This window comes from Manis javanica, chromosome 10 (genome assembly GCF_040802235.1).
Source record: "Manis javanica isolate MJ-LG chromosome 10, MJ_LKY, whole genome shotgun sequence".
Classification (NCBI taxonomy): domain Eukaryota; kingdom Metazoa; phylum Chordata; class Mammalia; order Pholidota; family Manidae; genus Manis; species Manis javanica.
Window position 1 is genome coordinate 28,581,243 of NC_133165.1, and position 19,255 is coordinate 28,600,497.

The 19,255-nt window shown below is 48.9% G+C and overlaps 2 protein-coding genes across 18 annotated transcripts in view; both read right to left on the reverse strand.

The window, feature by feature from the left end:
* The window catches only part of LOC108392108 (monocyte to macrophage differentiation factor 2), a 114,534-nt gene that overhangs the window by 41,131 nt on the left and 54,148 nt on the right, over positions 1-19,255 (reverse strand). For 14 of the 17 annotated variants that reach the window (XR_012122099.1, XM_037008080.2, XM_073214969.1 and 11 more), the window contains one exon: positions 13,615-14,212. Coding sequence is in view for 16 of the 17 variants with exons in the window: in XM_073214969.1 (XP_073071070.1) it covers positions 13,615-14,212 (598 nt within the window). In the remaining variant the exon portion in view is untranslated. Of the gene's footprint in view, positions 1-13,614; positions 14,213-14,829; positions 14,963-16,247; positions 16,332-18,069; positions 18,194-19,255 lie in introns of those variants that run through there. The other 3 variants (XM_017652126.3, XM_073214970.1, XM_073214971.1) reach the window with 3 other exon arrangements.
* On the reverse strand, positions 725-5,503 carry PAPOLB (poly(A) polymerase beta). The gene is given in 2 exon segments (XM_017652129.3): positions 725-2,887; positions 2,889-5,503. Coding segments are annotated over 2 exon segments (1,905 nt in total). The 5' UTR covers positions 4,767-5,503; the 3' UTR covers positions 725-2,860.

Here is a 19,255-nt window from a genome sequence, read left to right on the forward strand (position 1 = left end):
TCATAAAGCTGAAAATATTTACTAAGTGGCCCTTTAAAGAAAAAGTTTGCCAAGCACTGTGGTGTTCAAAACTGTTTCCCTTCATTTCTGTGTCAGTTAATGGAAGAGCTATTTTAAAATCTTCTATGACATTTTTGGCAATTTCTGTTAATCTTTGCTCATTATTTTATGTTGAGAGTTATTAAGTGAAAACAAGTTTTAAATTGCTCCATTTTCCTGTTACCTTCCTTCTTCTATCATTAAAGCAGTGGTCCCTTTTGTCCCTAGTAATTATTTCTGCTTTGAAATCTGTTGGGATGATATCATCACCCCAACATTCTTTTTGTTACAGCCCATATTTTTCCATCCTTTTATGTCTTACATTTTGGGTGTGTCTCTCCTAAACAAAATAGCCTACAGCAGCACTGTTTTTCCATGGAATCTGACAATCTCTGTCTTTTAGTCAGGAAGTTTGGTCCACTTATTATATATAGTGAGAAATGTATTTGGTTTCATCTTAGATGTTATGTTTATTTTCTATGCACCCCCCCTTCCTGCCTTCCTTTGGATTAAAAATTTTTAACTTCAGTTTTTACCTTTTTTGAAGTTTTAACATATTCATAAATATGTTCCCCTAACTTCATAACATGAATTTAACTTAATAAAGTCAAAAATTTCATGTGTATTTACCTCCTCCAGAACAATGCAAGAACATTGACCTCTTACCATTACATTTAAACCCCTATGCTTGCTTCTTTGCTGTTTTTATTGTTTTTCATGGAGAAATACATCATCTGTTTTCAAAATAGCGCTTGAAAAATACAAGTAGTACAGGTACTATAAGACAAAGCAAACTCCAGTCATGAGACACTTACATACATCATATGAAAAAAATAGTCTGATATTCAGGTAATGAAAACTAGAAAGTTCCCACTTTTCAGCTTGGTCAAACAAGGATAGTTACATGACACATTTAATCAACCAATTTTCCAAATGTGTAAACAAAATGACAAGACTAAATTTGCCTGACAATTTCAACCTGACACTACAGCTATTGGAAACACACAGGCATCGTGCACACTTCACCTGATTTACTGCTGCGGTGGTGGCGACCACAGGACAAAGAAGTGAGAGACAGGAACACCATGAACCAGACATCAGAAAGTGGGGGTGGAAAGGGAGCCTCAACTACTGCATAGCCTAAACGGAAGAGAGCATATTCCAACTTTGGAGAACTAACCTAGGATAGGAAAAGGGTTTAAGAAATTGTAGCTTAGCATGAAAAATGTGCACATGGTAGCAAGGAAACACGACTGGGGGAGGGGAAGAACCAGAACCAGGCTGACTGAAAACCTGTCATGTTTCCTAAACATGGATGTCCTGCTGCTTAATTATGAATGGCCCTTTTTTTAATTTAAAGAAAGGTATTCTTTAATCTTTTCTAGGATAAAACAAGAGTAGAAAGCTGACCAATATCAAGTGCTTGCAAGAAATTATTTTTTATTTGTACATGCAAAATTTATTGGTGAATTTTAGTAAGTCATTTAAAAATATTGGTTTAAAATGCTTGGAGAAAATGCCTTTTTGCTTATGTGTTTAAATTGGAAATTTACTATGAGCAGGTATTCTTTGAGTAGACGTAGACATTAAATGTCTATTCAGATGGTTAACATTTCACAGTCATTACTTTCAGTTAAGTTTTACTAAAATATTAGCCATAGAACCAAAATTTAGTGTTTCACACCATGTGGCCACAGGATTGTTGTTTCACATCATGGTTAGGAAAATACTAGCATTCTGGGGTTTTTAATGAAACAACATACAAGCCTACCTTGTGCATAAAAGCAAAGAGAAAGGGAGAAGGCAAAAGGCTCTTTTTTTTTTTTTTAGGATAAGTATGATTAAGGACAAAAGAATATGGAGTTTTGTTGGCTCCAAGACAATATTTGCTGTTTGGTGATCATATACACTCTAAATTAAAAACAATTCCACTGATAAAACCAGTGTATTTCTTAGTTGTGTCCATCAAAATGAAAGACACCCTAATTCCTGTTTCAATGCCAAATATATACCATAAGAGTTGACATTTCATTTTAAAGGGCTACAGCTACCCGCCAGGGACTGAGCTAGATATACTTTATGTCTTTTCTGAAGTATAGTACACTGCACAATGACATCCAGTCTGGAAATTAATAATGAAGAAAACTCTTCAGGAAAAAATCTCATCAAGCTGAAAAAGCTAAACTTAGTTCTACTTCCTAATAAAAATATACATAAAGTGCATCACCAGTATCAGGCATTCTGAGACCAGTTTGTATTGTAAGTTTTCCCCAACAGTGCATAAAACAAATCCAGTCCAGATGTCAATCATGGACATAAACAGAGCTGGAGGGTTTTTTTTTCTTTTTCTCTCTTTAAGGGCAACAGTCCTTTGAAATAGTTAATATAACTGCTGTTGACACATCACTAATCTGACACACACTAATAATAGTACTTCTAGCTTCACATACCAACCTGGACTTCTGATAGAGATTAGCCAGGTAAAGGAAGTGAACCGAACAAGCTTACATCTATTTTGAGTCATTTCAAGTTTGGTACCCTTCATTCTCCTCCTCTAGCATTTGAAGACAACAGGTTGAGTTGGCAGCCATTGTTGATGGACCTGCAAGGTTTTTACCAGTCTGTCAGGAATAGGATTTGCAGAGCTGGGATAGCAGAAACGTCTGCAAGGGATGTTTTCTGTGAGGCCAACAAGGAAGCCGCCATATGAACAGTTGGAGTTGTACTCATCTGTTTGAGATGTTCCTCTTCGGCTTGGTTCCATTAGTCCTTTCTTGTTTGTGAGGTGCGAATACCCTCTAGACTCCCACCACAGGGTTAGCTATGTTTGCTGCTGTGCTCCCTGAAGGCCTTGAAGGATGGTTTACCAGACACGATGAAGAAACAACTCTGGAGACCATGGGCTTCAGTGGAGGAGAAAGGGCTGGTTGTGAGGAAATCTGATTAACGCTTTCACTCGATGCACCCCCCGAGCTTTCACTAGGGCTCGCTTCTTGCAAAGAAACTTCAGTAACCTGTACGCTGGTCACAGATGCTGTCATTACTGCTGAGACAGGGCTGTTTCTGCCCTGAGAACTGCCAGTCTTTAGGCCGGTCTTCATAGAGCTAGCAGGTGAAGGCACAGATGTGCTGATTTCACTGTCCACAGACAAGTCAAGGTTGCTGTCATTCAGAGCTGTCAATGTGACACCATCTGTTGAATGCAGTTTCTTTCTCTGAAGCACGTGATTAGGTAGTAGTTGATGAAGTTCCTTTCTTCTTATATGCATTGCAGCAATTTTCATATCCATCTCAAACATCTTATTATTTATTGCTTGCCTATAAATTATATCTGTGAAAGACTGAATATCACAGGTGAGATCAATACTAAGAACGTCCAAGTCTTCAGGCTTTTGTAATACTAACCCAATCACCCACATCGTATGAAATTCCTCCTTGTCAAGGTTTTCTATAGGTGCTGGAAATGACTGAGGGTTCACATGAGCCAATGTAATAAACTCGTTCTTCTCCAAGCTTCCAACCAGGAACCGGATCTTTGACTCCACCAGGCCCACCCACTCTAGGTGTTGTTTTTCTGTTGGTGCACTTGCTAGAAGTACAATATAATGCTTGTACTTCTGAAAGAAGCTTGGAGCTTCAAAAAGCTTGGACCACTCTGCCTTACTCAGCAAAATTTCATGTGTGATAGCAAGCCCTTGCTTAAACTCCTCAATCATGACCATCCATGTTGAAACAGATACATTGTATGTGGAGTTCTGCTGTGGGTATGCTGGTGTAATTATAGGCATAAGATGGTACCTATCACTGGGATTTACTCTTGGGTCCCACACAGGCAAGTTAAGATTCCGTTCTTCAGGCTCTTTCAGCAGCACTGGATTTGGCCATTCCCATTCAGAAAATACCAAGAAAAACTTATGTACTAGAGTTGATGCTTTTGCATTTGGATAAAGCTGGCAAATCCTTGCTACTAGCATTGCCCAAGAAACACCTCCAAGGAAACCTAATATATTGGAATAGATATTGCGGCATTTGGCCCACAACTTGATGGCTCTCAGGGTTAACCTGAAGTTGTCAATGTTTGGTACTAGATGTAAAATTTCATCAGTTACACGGCAACCGTTAAGGCTTCTTATGCATCTAATATCTAAATTTTGAAGCAGATTGTCATCTCTTAAATCCAAATCTTCTGGAATAGTTTGCAGTGCTAATCTTGCAAATAAAATATCAATCTCTATTCCATCAAAACACAGTTTGATAACTGGTACAAATGCCTCCTCAACAGCCCTCAAGTCTTTTACTTCTCCATGCAGTTTCAATTTATCATAGAAGGAGGTGAAAAAATCGCTTCTATCAACATGTCTTGGTGCAACGCACAACGCATCAATATCGGCACCTTTCGTATGTACTCCTAATCTGTAAGAACCAAATGTAAAGATTTTCCCTCCAACGTTTTCAATTACAGCTTGTGGAAGACTCTTGCTTTCACTGATTTCTTGTATCCATTCTTTTACCAGATTATTTAATTTTTCCAAAATTAAAATCCTGCGCTGTAGTTCCTCTTCCTCTTCAAAAACCCCGAAGGGCTTCAGGGTTTCAATTAATTTCTGGGTGAGTACGCAGTCAGTCTCCTTGGGGGCAGCTAACCGGATGGGAGAGGGAATGCCGTGGTGCTTGGGCGGCGGCGGGGTCCACTGTGAGCCGGGGGCTGTCTCTGGAAACGGCATCATGTCTAGCGCCGGCCCCGCCACACCACATCCCCCGCCACCGCAACCTCCACGGCGGCCGCCCAGCTCATGATCTGCTGAGGCAGGAGGGGCGGGGCTCCTACCAGCCCAAGTTCGACCCGCTCCGCTCACGCCGCTTCAGGCGCCTCTCCGCTGTCCCCTCGGCCGCAACATGGCGCCCGGGTGCGACGGTCTAGAACAGCCACGCACGGCACGCACGCCAGAGTGCCTGCGTGCCGCAACGGGCGCCTCACGGGAGTTGTAGTTTCAGGGTCCGCGGGCTTCAGGCGGGGGTGCATGTTGGGGCGCACCCAGGTTTGGGTCCTCGTTCGTACTGCTGTCTGCGTTCACCCAGGCCTGCCACCGAGTCCCTGCTGTCTCCTCGTATGCGTCAGGCCCACTTCCTCTGCGGGGCGTCTTGTCGGCCTTCGCCCCAGCACGCACCCTTGGTCGACGCCCTCGCGGGTGGGGCGGCGGGTGAGAGCGGCTCTCGCAGCGTCCCTGCCTCGGGGTCTGGATGACAGTTTTGCTGGGGCTGCCCCTCCGGCTCCCGCGTGCTGACTTCTGCTCCCCGAGCTTCCTGCGAGTCGTCTGCCGTCAGGCTGACCTGCAGTTCACCTGTCGCATCTTTGTGGCAGCTGCGAAAATCAGCCTCTAGTGCCAGGCAGTACTGCCCCGGGATGTCAAGGGGTGAACTCGTTCCTCTTACGCAGGGCACACTTGGTCGGAAGATTCTCAGGCACGTCCTTGGCGTGTCCTCCCTACCACTCTCTTATTTTCTTCATGTAGGCGTATGATAGGCCTTCTCATTCTGTTCTCCATGCCTCGTGACTCATATTTCTTGCTGGGTGAAGCCAGCTCTACCTGTCAGTTCTCTGTAATCCTCTCTAAAGTTGTTGTCTGCTGTGTAAGCCATCACTGAAGTATCCATTTAAAAACACATTTCTCTTACTGGAACATTATCTTGCTCTTTTCCAAAATTTCCCAGCCATTTTGGATGATATTCTGTTCTTTTCTGTTTTCTTTCTACCTTTTATTTCATCAAACATCTTAAATATACTTAATATTATATAACTAATGGTTCCACTTCCTAATGTTTTTGAGAGTCTGATGCTATGGCTGTCTTGTAATTTTGGATTGTGAGCTTATCTTTGGCAAGGCTTGGGACACCTGTGTGGATGTCCTGGTCAAGGCAATTTGCTTTGCTTCTGTCAGCTGTCCTCATACACCATCAAATTATGTACACTGTACTTTGGTTTCTTTTCTAAGGATTAGTCAGATCACCTAAGTAGTATAATTTTGAACCCCAAACACATGTGAGATGAAGAGTGGTTTTCAATTCTAGGGAAGAATATTAAGCTTTCCCCACCCAGAGCTCAGGCTGAGAAAGATAACTGTCATCTCTTATTACCAGGCAGAAGATTCTTCCTGTCCCATCTTTACATTCAATATCTTACCCTTAAAAGTTCCAGCTGTATTTGGGGGTCTCAGTTCCACTCCCTACCTCTGAAGATCCCAAGGTCTATGTCTCTTTTTGCACAGCTATTAAACTGAAGTTTCTGGGTTACAAAGACTGGCAAATGCCTCTGAGGCAATTACAGCTTCAGAATCAGCTATGATTTTTAGGGTTTAGTGTACCTCTTTGTATTTTTTACTCCTAGGCATTTACTTTATTTTTCTTGGGTACCAACTATGCATTTAAAAAGGAAATTTGTTAGATTTCATCTAGCACTTCCAGGTACTTTACATAAAAAGCTTTTTCCAGGATAATTCATTTTAAAATTCCAAGATAAATAACATTGCCAGAAATGTAACTATCTATTTTTCAGTCCATTTCAATATGTTTTGCATATTAACATTCCAGCAAAACAGCTATCAATAAGGTCTTTGGTGACCTCCTACTTGCTCAATCCAGTGGAGCCTATGGTCTGTATCTCCTTTGACCCATAAGAGCTGTGCCTTGGCCTCCATGGCAGCACAGCCTTTATGTTCTCTTGTATACCTCTCGCCTCCCCTCAGCCTAACTTGCTGACTCCTCCTCCATTATTTAGCCTTTAAGTTGGCATTCTTCCACTTTCCATGTTAAGCCCTCATTTTTCCTCATCATGTACATTCACCACCTAGGTAATCTATCCCTTTTCGTGGCTTTAAATATCACCTGCTTACAGGTTACATTTTTATAATAGACTCTCTTCTGAACACCAAAACCCTGGGAGCCATTCTTGACACCTCACTCTTTTTCACCCTCAACATCCAGTTCATTTACAAACATTGTTGATTCTACCTACAGAATATATTTGGGATTTTCCACTTCTCTCTACCTATTCCCTCATAAATCTAGTCCAAGCTACTATCACCTCTCACCTAGACTCCTACAATACCCTAATTAATCTCCTATTACTGATCTTTTCAAAGTATTTTCTACCTAGTAGCCAAAGTGGTCTTTCATCCCCTTCAGTGGCTGGCCTCACATTAAATGTAGTCTACAGTCCAACATACCTAACAGCCCAGGTTGGTCTCCCCCTGCCCCCTTCTCTGGCCTCTCATCCATCACCTTCCCCTGCTCCTGCCAGGGGCCTTGCTCAGGGCCTTGCATGTGCTTCATTTTCTCTTGCCCCGGGTCTGCACACCATGCTATCTCCTCTGCCTACAAAGCTCTTCCCGTCCCCCAATCCACTACTCTTCTCCTAGTTAGTGTTGTGTCATTTTTGAGACTGGCTGAAATTTCATCCCTCCAGAGGGAACTTCCCTGGTCTCCGTGCTAAATTAGCACAAGTATTCTTTCATAGCACATCAGTTTATAATTGTTTTCCAAGGAATTGTTTATTTCCCACTAGACTCTTAGCTCCATGAGACTGTGAACTATTTGTTTTGTCAGCTGCTGTATGTCCAACACACAGTCAAGTACCTAACGTAGTATAGCACTCAACAGACACTTGCTGACACAAGAACACAAAAAAGAAGATTATTTCTCCTTTGAGTCACTGGCTAAGCAATATTCAAAAGACCCATTTCTTCAGTTTTGATAAGGTAGAGGGGCAGTTTCAAATCTATGCACTGTGATCTTTGGAAAATCATTTCATGACTCGATTCACAGCAACTCAATCCAGGTGCCTGCAGAGATTCTAGGGCCACATGACTCTAGTGACCCATGACACTGAGGCATTTGTTGATTTGAAGATGTTTCCAGGGAGATTTTCATGGGTCGGAGGCTCATAATCAGAGCCTAAGGATGTGGAAGGCCCACACAAGAAAGTACACCATTGTCACGGTAACCTTTCTGGAGCAGCTATTGTCGGGCAGTGCTTACTGGGACATGAAGCAGACATAGCTATATTCCAGAAATTCCATTCCCAGGAGAATACTCCCAGAGAACTCTGCACAGGCCCTCAAGGGGATTATTGTGCCACTATTTGTGGGAGGAAGAAGCTGGATTTAACCTGCGTGTCCCTGGTTAGGGGAATGGATGATGTGGTGTATGTAAAAGTATGCGTCAGTCAAAAGCAGTGAACTGGGTTCACATCAGCAGCATGAGTAGATCTTAATCTTGATTATCCAGTGTCCTTGGTTGAATAGGAAGTTTAAACTGTTCTATTGTCAAATCCATCTACCTTTTCCCATTATAGTTTGTGCCTTTTAAGCCTTCTTTATGAAATCTTTCATTTGGCTCTATAATTTTACCTTTGCTATGTAGGTCTTTAATGCCTTTGGAGTAAGGATCCAACTTTATTTTTCTCCATATAGCAGAAGCCAATTTCCCCAACCCTGGTTACAAAATCCTTTCCCCACAACTTGTGATTCACCCTACATGGCACTAAATCCCCATCGGGTCCGTCAACACAGGTCTGCCTCTACCCTCTCTATTCTGTTTTTCCATCTAGTTAAGTGTTCATGTCCCCAAACCACATGCACCAACTACCAGGGCTTTATAAAGATCTCAGAACTAAAAAGGCCAGTCCCCCCACCCCTGCTTGTCTCACTCACACCTATCCTGAGAGCAAGGCCATTTCACAAGGACAGGCTTGGTCTGTGCAAGGACAGCAGAGAAGGTGGGCTCTGGCTGCATTTCCTCTTTTCACCCTGTATGTACCTGAACAGGTGTTCAGGACCTTTCAAACCCTTGGGAAACATTTCTGCCACTTTAACTTTCAGAAGAAAAAGACACTTGGCTAGCATTCCCCAGCATGTCTACATGAGTGTGCTTTCTAAACCCATGAGAGACACTACTCCGTGTGATTTAAATATATCCCCCCAAATCTTTCAACCAGCATTATAAATCACTATTGGGAACCAACAGATATCAACGTGGTTTAAATGTAAATAACAACATTGTTGTTAATATGTGATTACTTCTTGGAAATGCTTCAGATGGTTGACAGGACAAAGTGGGGATCTCTAGTTCCATTTATCCAAATTCACAATTTTGCTTTTATGTCTCCCAGTTTCAGGAAAACTTTGGAAAGTTTGATCCCCTTTACTGCGGCTTGGTACAGCACAAAAGACATAAAGAAACAGATCAGTTTGGTGCACTAGTTAGACAGCAAGTGCTGGCTAATGAAAATTTTTAAATATATTTCTAGAATTTTAAAATCAATTTCAGTAAAACTGTAAAGAAGTTTTAGAAAATATGAGTTAAGTGCTATTTAGTTTATAAAATCACTAGTTATTCATGACAGCCAATAAACATCTACTCCCGCATGTAAGGTATCCCAATTTGGGGCCAAATGCCAAGGAACATGGGGAATTGGGAACTTGAGCTCACAGAAGCTGTGGGTTGAGAACTCTGGTGTTCTGGTTCAGCCCCTCAACCTGACACCTAATGCCTGTGACAGTTCTCCCAGTGCCCAGACACCCCAAGGGCCCTGGGTCCCCGGGGGCACATGTGATCTTCACTGGGCACACTCCTCCTCTGCAGTGTCCATCCTGGCCATGCTTAGGCTGATTCCTCTTGGGTTTTATGTCTTTCAAACAGTTTACCCCAGTTATGAGCTCCCCAGCATTTTCTGTGTTGAGCATTGAGCTTCTATCTGCCTTCGGGCCCCTTATCTAATGGCCAGCAGTCTGGACCGCTCCTGGATTCCTACGGCAAGCAGGGTGGCCCCCGCAATGAAGCCATCAGCAAGGCTGAAGCTGGAAAATCCCGTCTAAATACAGTCTTTCATCCTGGAAACACAAATAAACCTTTCTCTCTAGCTCTTCCCCAGCCGCTGACAAAAACCACAAGGCCCACTGTCACCCCTCCCCTAAGTGAGCATAACTGATTACTGTCTCCACTTCAGTGACAGGACCCAGAGGCCTTGCCACGTTCACAGGTCCTGAACACTGGCCTCAGGCAAAATGCAAGTTATGAGCTGCTCTGCAGCCCCACCCACACCCGCCGCCTCTCTCCCAGAACTGACACACAATATTTTGATACTCTGGAAATCAGGGGGAAGCTGGCAGTTGTGAAAAGGAAATATTTACGGAAAACAAAACCCAAAAGTGCCTGATGCATTACTATGGGTGTGTGACAATGGCCCAAATGGTTAAGGAGAACCAAGCGGATTTTGAAGCTTGGGGAAGCCTGGTACCCCACCCCACCCCCCACAGCTTGCTTCTATTGGGGCTCCCAGCTAATCTACAGGAGAAGGTCTGCGGTGAGCTCCCAGCACCCATCTCCCATCCCAGCACCTCTTCAGCACCAAAGAGCCTCAATGGTGCACGCTGTGGGCTGTAGCTAAAGGCTGACTCTGTGACCAGTACAACAGTGAGCCCAGCTCTCTGCCAGCCAGGCCTAGAGCCTTACTGTGGCAGCCCTCACTGGGATAAGGAAACCCACTGGGGCAGTGGAGCCTGGGAAGGCCAGCATTCATGCACACGCACAAGTGCACGCACATGTAAACCCACACAGTAGTCCCCTCCTTCCCCACTTTTACCGCATGAGGCAGACTGTGGGCTCACCGGGGAGGAGGGCAGCCTCTCCTGCCATCTGGGGAAAGAAGGCAGAGCACCCAGGGCCCATCACAGGCTCTGCAGGGGTGCACACCACCCCCAGACGCTGGGGTGTCCACCCTGGGGCACCCACCTCTGCAGGCATTTGCTTCCCAGCACCAAATGCCACCACGCGGCCTCACAGCAACAGCCCAGCACTGTGTGGACAGCATCGTGGGGGCTCACCCCAGACAGGCCGCCCAGGAAGTGAAGAGTCCCCTTGCCCAGGGGCGTGTAAGGCAGGGACATGACCACAGGTGTTGGGATCACAAGGGAGACAACCTCCCCTCGCCCTGCAGGGCAGATGGCAAGTTCCAGCTTCTCTCTCATTTCCAACTGAGTGCAACACACACCAACTATGAAGCTGAACTTTCCCTCAGTCCCCACCTGCCTCCACATCACAGCCACTTTGAGTCACTCCATTGTTCCCACTGTTGAGGATGGTGGGGGGACACTGGGCTGCCTTTACTGCCACCAAGCAGCTCTCAGGAAGCAGGGACAGAATCAAGGCTCAGCTCCCTGGGTTCCATCCTGAGATAGTGAGAAAATCTTAGAGGTGTCGTAAAGGAATGTGGGGAAGGCCACCTGAAATCCCACAGCAGCCGCATCAGACTGTCTGCACATGGGAACAATCTGGCGTGTGTGTACACTGTGTGCCTGCATGTGACAGTGGGCACATGTTTGTGTCCATGTATCCATGTATCATCAGAATAACCAAACAAAGATGGTAACTGACAGGTTCTGGACTCTGAGCCCTGAGCTGCGGCTGGGTCTATCCTCAGCTGACCCTGGGGCCTGCCATCTAGCTCAGCACCCTCCCCCAGCAGGCCTCCCCATGCCGTCTTTAGCATCTCTGGCCCTGGGACAGCATGGCCAGGAGGCCCAGCAGTGCCCCAGACCACACCCCAAGCAAGGGAGGACGTCTCTCTGGGGTCTGGGAGGCCTGCTTTGGGCAGGTAACACAACACGCTTCCAGCTCAGAGAAGTGTGTCAGCAAAACCAGTCCGGGTCAATAGACTCTTTATTTGAAAGGTTTTGTAAAGCCACCTCAAGTTGAATAGGCTTTGGGCAATGGGCTTTCTCTTGCCTCAACTAATGTAAAAAGAACAGGTCCAAAGGGCTGGCGAACAGGAGACAAAGCCCTGCCTCCCACAGACAGCATCTGCCCCCACAGGCCCTACCACAATCACCTGTGTGACACAGCAGGCCTTCCAAGGCCCTTCCCAGGGACCTTGGGGACCGCCAGGGCTGGCCCTGGCCCATGTGCTCTCTGCTCTCCATTCACCAGAGAAGTCTCAGAGCTGACAGTGACTATTTGCTGAGCACGGCCCTCAGCACCCACCCCACCCTTAGCAAGTTTCTGGAATGCAGGGGGTTGGGGGGGGCGCCAGAGTCCGCCGGATCATGACAAGGCAGGGTCGGGAGGAAAACCAGACCACTAGAGCCAGGGCCTAAGCAGTGGGGGAGTCAGGGGGTGCTCGCCCAAGGAGACTTAACATCGATAACACCTTGGCCCGCTTTTCACTCTCACCTCATGCCAGCAACTCTTCAGAGCGCAAGTGATACTGCTCCTGTCAGAAGGACCCCTGACCCCATCCTTGGCATGTCAGAAGGACCCCTGACCCCATCCTTGGCATGCCTCTGCCTGTACACACACAGAACAGACTGCTTACCACGCGTGGGAGATGCTAACAACACACAGCTGCAATCTGAGTGCCAGGCTGAGCACGGCTAAGTACTTGCACGCATCACTTCATTGCCCCCTGTGACTGTGAGAGGCCTACCTTCATTCCCCAGATCAGGAAACTGAGGCCAAAGAGGTGAAGAAATGTGCGTGAGGCCTGTGACTGGATGCCAGTCGTGGCACCTGGAGCCGTGCAACACCACAGTCTGGGTCAGGCCCAAGTGACCCCAGCCCCCAGAGCCCCGACCCCCCGGCCCTGCCGCACCGCACCTCCACATACCGAAGGTGCAAGGCAGACCCCACCCCAGAAGCAGAACTAGAGACAACAAGCGTCCACAACACCTCAGAGACACATTCAGCAGGCCAGGAGGGCTCAAGGCCCCTTCCACCCTGACTATCATGACATCAAGTGACAAGTCTCAGGCTCCTAGACGTCCTTCTGCTCTGGGCCACAAGGTAAAGCCAGAATTTTCTACAGGAAACTAAGAAAGAGTGAAATATGATCTGACATGCTTTAAAGGGTCTTTTGGCATTTGAAGAAACTTTTTTATGATGTTTACCTACTAAGATAGTTAGCTTTTTTCTACCAACTAAATAATAGGCAGACACGGAGCAGTGGCCCCAGGACAGAGTCCTCCAGCCTGGGGGCAGGGACTCAGCTGCCCACTCTCCTGGCTGGGCCCTCCTCCAACTGCCCTAGGCACCCACAGACCTGTGCGCACCCAAACACACCCCATCACCTATGGAGATCGGACTTTCTTCATTGTCTTTCACTGCATTAGCCCTAAGAATCAGCCAGTGCCTCAGCTGCTATAGGACTTCTGGTAACGTGTCTGCCACCTGTTCTGGACAGGGTGTGCATGGCTCTCTGCTGCTAATGACATGACTGCTGGAGGGCCAGACCATGATCTTAAATGAAAGAGGAATCTGCCCTACAATGCCACAGGACTACATCAGGAGCCACCAGACCCCAGCAGGTGCCCTACAGTACCAACTGCAGCCTCCACAGGGCCTCAGGCAAAGCAGTGAACAGAAAGTCCTCCAAGGCCATGACAGAGGTTCTGACTGTCCCTTCAGAGCAAACACACCTTCCCACCTGTCCAACAGTCCAGCAACTCAGGAATGCAGACTGCACCTTTGCCTGGTCATCCCCCCTGAGCAGCCCCCGGATCTTCCTCGACCTTCGCCCATCCTCACCTGCCGTCATGGTGTCCACATCCTTGGCTGACAGCTCTTCCACATCTGACCTCTTTCTCAGCTCAAACCTCCGGGACAAGCCTTCTCGGGGCTTCCATAGTTCCTGGATCAAGAGGGGCTTCTCATTGTCCCCGAACACCCGAAAGCACTTGGCCTGCCACTGCTGCCCGGAGTCACCGGCCTGGCCTACCACATCACACAGCACATACTGGCTGGCATGCTCGGGGCTCAAGGAGTAACGCTCCAGGGCCTCCTTCACCAGCTCATGGGCACTAGATGTGCCGGTGGCTAGGACGCTCTTGTAGTGGGTGCCTGTGCAGACACTGTCCCCGAACACCTTCAGGACCCCAGGGGCTGAGAGCTGGGTGGAGAGTTCCGCAGGGTCGTCGCTGGTGCCCAGGCTGGAGAAGGTGGCGTCCAGGTCGCGGTACTTGTAGCTCAGCGTCCGGGACAGCATGCTGGAGAGCAGCTGGCTCTGCCGCTTCAGCCTGCTCTTGGTGGGTGGAGACATGATGAGGTGGGTCCCATAAAACATGGTGGGCCACTCTTCATGGACAACAACTGAGGGCTCCAGCCAACAGCAGGGGAAGGCCGCGTCCTGGGAGACAGACATAGTGGGTTAGCATCGCCCATCAGGAGCAGCAAGAGCAAATGACACTTGGGTGAATTTTAATGGACTTAAAATTCCTGGGGCGCCATCTAGGACCCACGCCCCAATAGAACCAAAAGCATGTTACCCTCAGCCAAGTCCTGACAGAGCACCTGAGCCATGTTATGACTGAAGGGGGCAGGGATCTCAGGGGACAAAGCAGGTTTGAGGTACCCTTCTAGGAAAACTGTTACCAGGAAGCATGATGAGGTCACCAAAAGGCAAGCTGTTCCGCTACAGGGTTCCAGCTTCAGCGAAGTGCTGGGCGGTGCACTCTGCATGGCAGGCAGCCGAGAAACAGCGGCAGCCAGCGAGTGGCCCTCGCAGTGGGGAATCTCAGCGGGGCTGGCCCACACTCATCTAGCAGCCCACCATCTAACCCACTCACACAAAAGAAGAGTTACAGCCACCGGGAGTGCAGACCACCTCATCCCCTTACACTCAGTCTCTCCTGCACCACAGCCTGGGTGGTGGAGAATCCATCACAAACACAAATGGGACTAGGAAGCAGGCAAAGCCACACCACATGAACAGAGTAATAAGACATCAGAATTCAAAACACAAACCCTGCCAGTGCTGCTCCTCATGGGCCGCCGGCTTCCCTGGGTGGCAGTACTGTAGTGGCCACACGACTACAAGGGACACAGTGGGCTCGCTCGGAACCAGCAGAGGCATGACTGGAATGTGCGCGTTCCACCCACCACCTCCCGCCTGGCATTCGGGCCATCCGGGCCAGAGATGCAATCTTACTGGGAAAATTAGGAAACAGCTCTGGGGTGTCATAACATCCTAATTCTACTACACTCAGTGTGCCTAGTGGCTTCGAGTTCAAAAGACACAGTTAATCAGGCTCCCCCAAAGCTCTGTGGTAGCAGGGGGCATGGAAAATAAGGAAGATGATCTCTGCATTGTAAAAACTAAGGCTTTGCAATGAAGGGGTGGAATACTGCACAAAGGCACCCCTCTATAGACTCCATGCCCCACAGCTGTGCTGGGGCCCAAAGACCGAGCAGACAGACTAAAGAAGCAAGGTCCACCTTGCTTGCCCTCTCAAGGTTCTGGAACAGTCCAGCAACACCAGGGTTCTGCCACTGAGACAAATGTCAGTGCACAACACAGCCTGGTGCCCTCGTGGCTTTGCGGGCACTGGGAAAGACTTTCGGAAACAAAGGTGACTGCTTCCAGCAGGAGAAAGTGACAAGGAAGCCCCCAAACCTAAGGACCCCACTGACCATGAGGGAAGTGCCCCATGAGATGTCTGGGTGCCAACACCAGCACTGAACTGGGCTTCTTCCCCACCATCTCCAGGGCTGCGGGGCATGAGGGTGGAAACCAGAACCACCAGTCCTCCAGAGCCAGCCCTGGGCCATCAGTCACCATCCTTTCTCAGGGGACCGTTCTGGTCACTTCATGCACCAAAGATGGACACTGAACACTAATGCCTGCCCTTTGTGGGTGGGGTGGGGGCGCCCCTCCTGTTGCTACAGCCTATTGCTCACACTTTACCACTGCAAAGCCTTTCATTATACACAGGCTTCTGGGAGACTTGAACTTGCTTAAAACAGCCACGTGCCCTGTACAGAACACGTACAGGAGGTTCTCCCTGGCCTCGGCGAGTCTAGCTACAAGGGCTTTGTTTCTCCACCACTGAGGAACGGGGAACAAGTCTCCTTGTCAAACCCTAAGGAGGCCAGAGCTGGCTATGGCCTCTGCCATGGACCCATCAAAGGCTTCCATTTAACTTTAAAATTTTAATTCCATTTAATTTACAACAAAATCATTTCAGATAGGACTCACAGAAATGCATGGCTTTTTGACTGCCAGACCAGCAGCTTCAAGCCACTGCCAATTCCAACCTGAGCCTTCTGAAAGGTACACAGCCCTGCCTCTCAAATGTCATGCCTCTTGGACACTCCTTGCTCAGAAGCCTATGGGCCACCACATAGTCTCAGAGAACCTGAACCCCCCACAAACACTTCCTCACCTGGCCTCCTCCTTCAAGCACAGCTCCCGGAGTCCTGACCCAAACCCAGGGTGGCCTTTTGAGATGATGTCTGCATGTAAATTTAAACACAATGCTGAAAACTATGGAAACCATATCTAAGCAGAAAAAGCCCATGTTCAAAAAAGTCCTGAGTGAACCCAGGCATTTAAAAGGTACCCAGATACAATGCACAAGTGAACCGCTGCTTAACACCCAGGGGTGGATCCCAGTTCTGTAAGGTCTGAGGCTCACACAGTTTTGCTTTTTAAAAAAAGAAATGGAAAATCACAAACACACAACGGCTTGGTCCCCACCCAGGGTCTGGGAAGTGGCCACCCTCCTCCTTTTCAGCAGTCTCATGATGTCACAGAGAGTGGAGAGAAAATGCAGGAGAGGATGGGGCCCGTTCCTTACAGCAACTCCTTAAGCCCCAGCAAGTACAGTCAACACAGACCCTGCCCTATTAGATTTTATCAGGAGGCTTTTCTCCCTCTGAGCCTTCTCTCTATGGCCATTTTCAGAGAGTGACCACTGCTGGCAGTCACTGCTTACTCGTCCACCTTCTGGACGATCACAGAACACAGGCCAGCCTATTTGTCAAACGTGAAGGGCTCATTTTTGGAAAAGACAAGAGTTCAGGAGCGCCCTGCGGAGTGGGGCACACCCTGGGGTAACCAGATCTGGGTTTGTGGAGGCATGACCTGCCTTCTCCTTCTCATCCGCACAAATATGGGCCGAGGGTGTAGGACATGTGTTTCCCTTGTTCTCAGGGAAGAGTCCAATTTCTGATGAAAACAAGCTCAGGTCACACCAGTGAGCAGTAAGCGAGGTCAGTGCAGGGCTGACAAAATGGGTGGAGGGGCAAGGCCGTTCCAGCACTGCAATGTGGAATCCATTAGCGTTTCCAGCAAGGAAGAGGATAGACTGGAAGGCTCTGCTTCATCCCCACCATCCATAAATCCTATCCTGACAGCTCCAGCCAGAGCCGATGCTTTTAAACACAAAAATAATTTAATCAGATTTAATTCTGACATGCAAGCCTCTTGAGAGGGGACTTTTTCCACCAGTGGGATTAAGGACTGGCTCCTCTCTGGAATGCACAAGAGGTGGCCTGTGCTAACCGGTGACACCTGTAATCACGAGTGACTTGGAAAATTCTTCTGGGCAATTCAAATTAACCAAACACTTGATGGGGTGCTGGGAGCCAGCAGGTGGGTCTGCAGGTCTGCAGGCCCCACCACCGGCTCTCTGATGGAAAATAAGCCAGTTTTCTTCCGTGGGGCCCCCAGGAACTCCAACCCAACATCTGTTTTCTTAAGTGTTTGTCGAGGGGCTGGAAGTGGTACAGAAATAGCTGGGAGACAATGCCTTCAGCTGGCACACGAGTGGGGAACGCACTGCTGTGTGAACCGGAAAACCAGGACGGGCTGTGGGCGGGGGATGTCACGCCGGCCCTGGAACGAGGGTGCAGACCCTGTGCCTGGCTCTCTGGCGGGCCCGCGCCGCCGAACCCGCCTCCGAGCCTAGTGGCCAATTAATGCACTGCCCTGGGGTCCGGGCTCCAGGGTCTCGGGATGAGAGCCGAAGTCGACCCCTGGAATCCGCAGGCTGGGCTGCCGTAGCCGGCGCTCACCGGCCCTCGGGTTCCGCCCCCCTCCCCCCCCCCCAGGAGCCGCGCCCGGGGCCCGACGGCGGCCGGTTTCCATGACAACTGGATAAGCCTGGCCCGGGAGATGCCCGGTGCGTGCCCCGCGGGCTTCCCGCCCGGCTGACCTCAGCGCCCGGGGCCCCGGCCGCCGTTCCTCGCGCACCCCGCACTCACCTCCAGCACAGCCCGCCGCCGCCCGCGTTCCCGCGCGGCTCCCACACCGCCGTTAGAGCAGAGCGCGTGGCGCTGCGCCTCCTGTCGGCCGCCAACGGACGAGGCGGGGCCTGCGGGTGGGCGGAGCCTCTGGGGCGGGGCCGGCGCCGAGAAGAGGCGGTCTGGGCGCTGCTCCTCCTGCCGGCCACCCAATGGACGGGGACCAGGCCCCAAGGGGGCGAGAACTCCAGGGTAAGGGCGGAACCAGTGCGGCCTTGGGCTGAGCGCTGGCGCCACCTGTCGGCCAATTAATGCACGTGGGCGCAACCTGAAAGGCAGGAGTGGGGTCTCCCCGGGGGGTCGGCGCTGGTTGTGGAGAGGAGGGAGGGGCTACTCAGTCCACCCTTGTCTGCCCTTCGAGGGGCGGGGCCACTGCCAAGCCGTCCGTGGTGCCACGTGCTGTCCTCAAGCCCTAGGGGACGGTGATATGTTTTGTCCCCACCTTCTAGTCCTCTATAAACAGGATCAAGTAAAGGAGAGCACAGGATAGGGCAAGCACTTACTGGAAGGGGTGGCCCCAAAATGAGGACATCTAAGACACTGAAAGGGTTCAAGGGTGGCGGGTTTCACCTCCCCTGCAGTCTGACACCCACCCAGCAGCCAGTTTTAAATGACAAATCAGATTATGGCATTCCTGCTTAAAAGGATGCAAAATGCGACTAGGTCAGCTCCAGGGCTATGGCCCAACTGCCTTCCTTGGGTAACTTGTTTTAAAAGAAGCTCGTGTCCTGAGAGCTCATTTTGGCACTAACTGTCCAGCTATGGTTTCACTTTGGAGAAAGGCTTCTCACATTCAGGCCCCTTGTACCATGCTGTTTGTGGTCTAGACCTTGGAGATTCATGTGACCTAGGATATAAAGATGCAGAATTCTGACCCTGGGAGGGAAATTTTTTGTTAACAGCCTAGCTTTTGGGGCATAAAGGTTTATATTAAATTTTAGTAACTCCATATTTGCAAGGGGAAAGTGGGGGAAGGAAACATTTATTCACCACCTACTATATGCCAGACCCTATGCAAGGGGGTTTTCCTAGGTCATCTCATTTAAAGCTCCCATCAACTCTTGTGAGGTAAGTGGTCCTCCCATAGATGAGGACATAGAGGTTCAGAGAGGTCAGACAGCTAGAAGTAGAGCCAAGATTTGAGCCT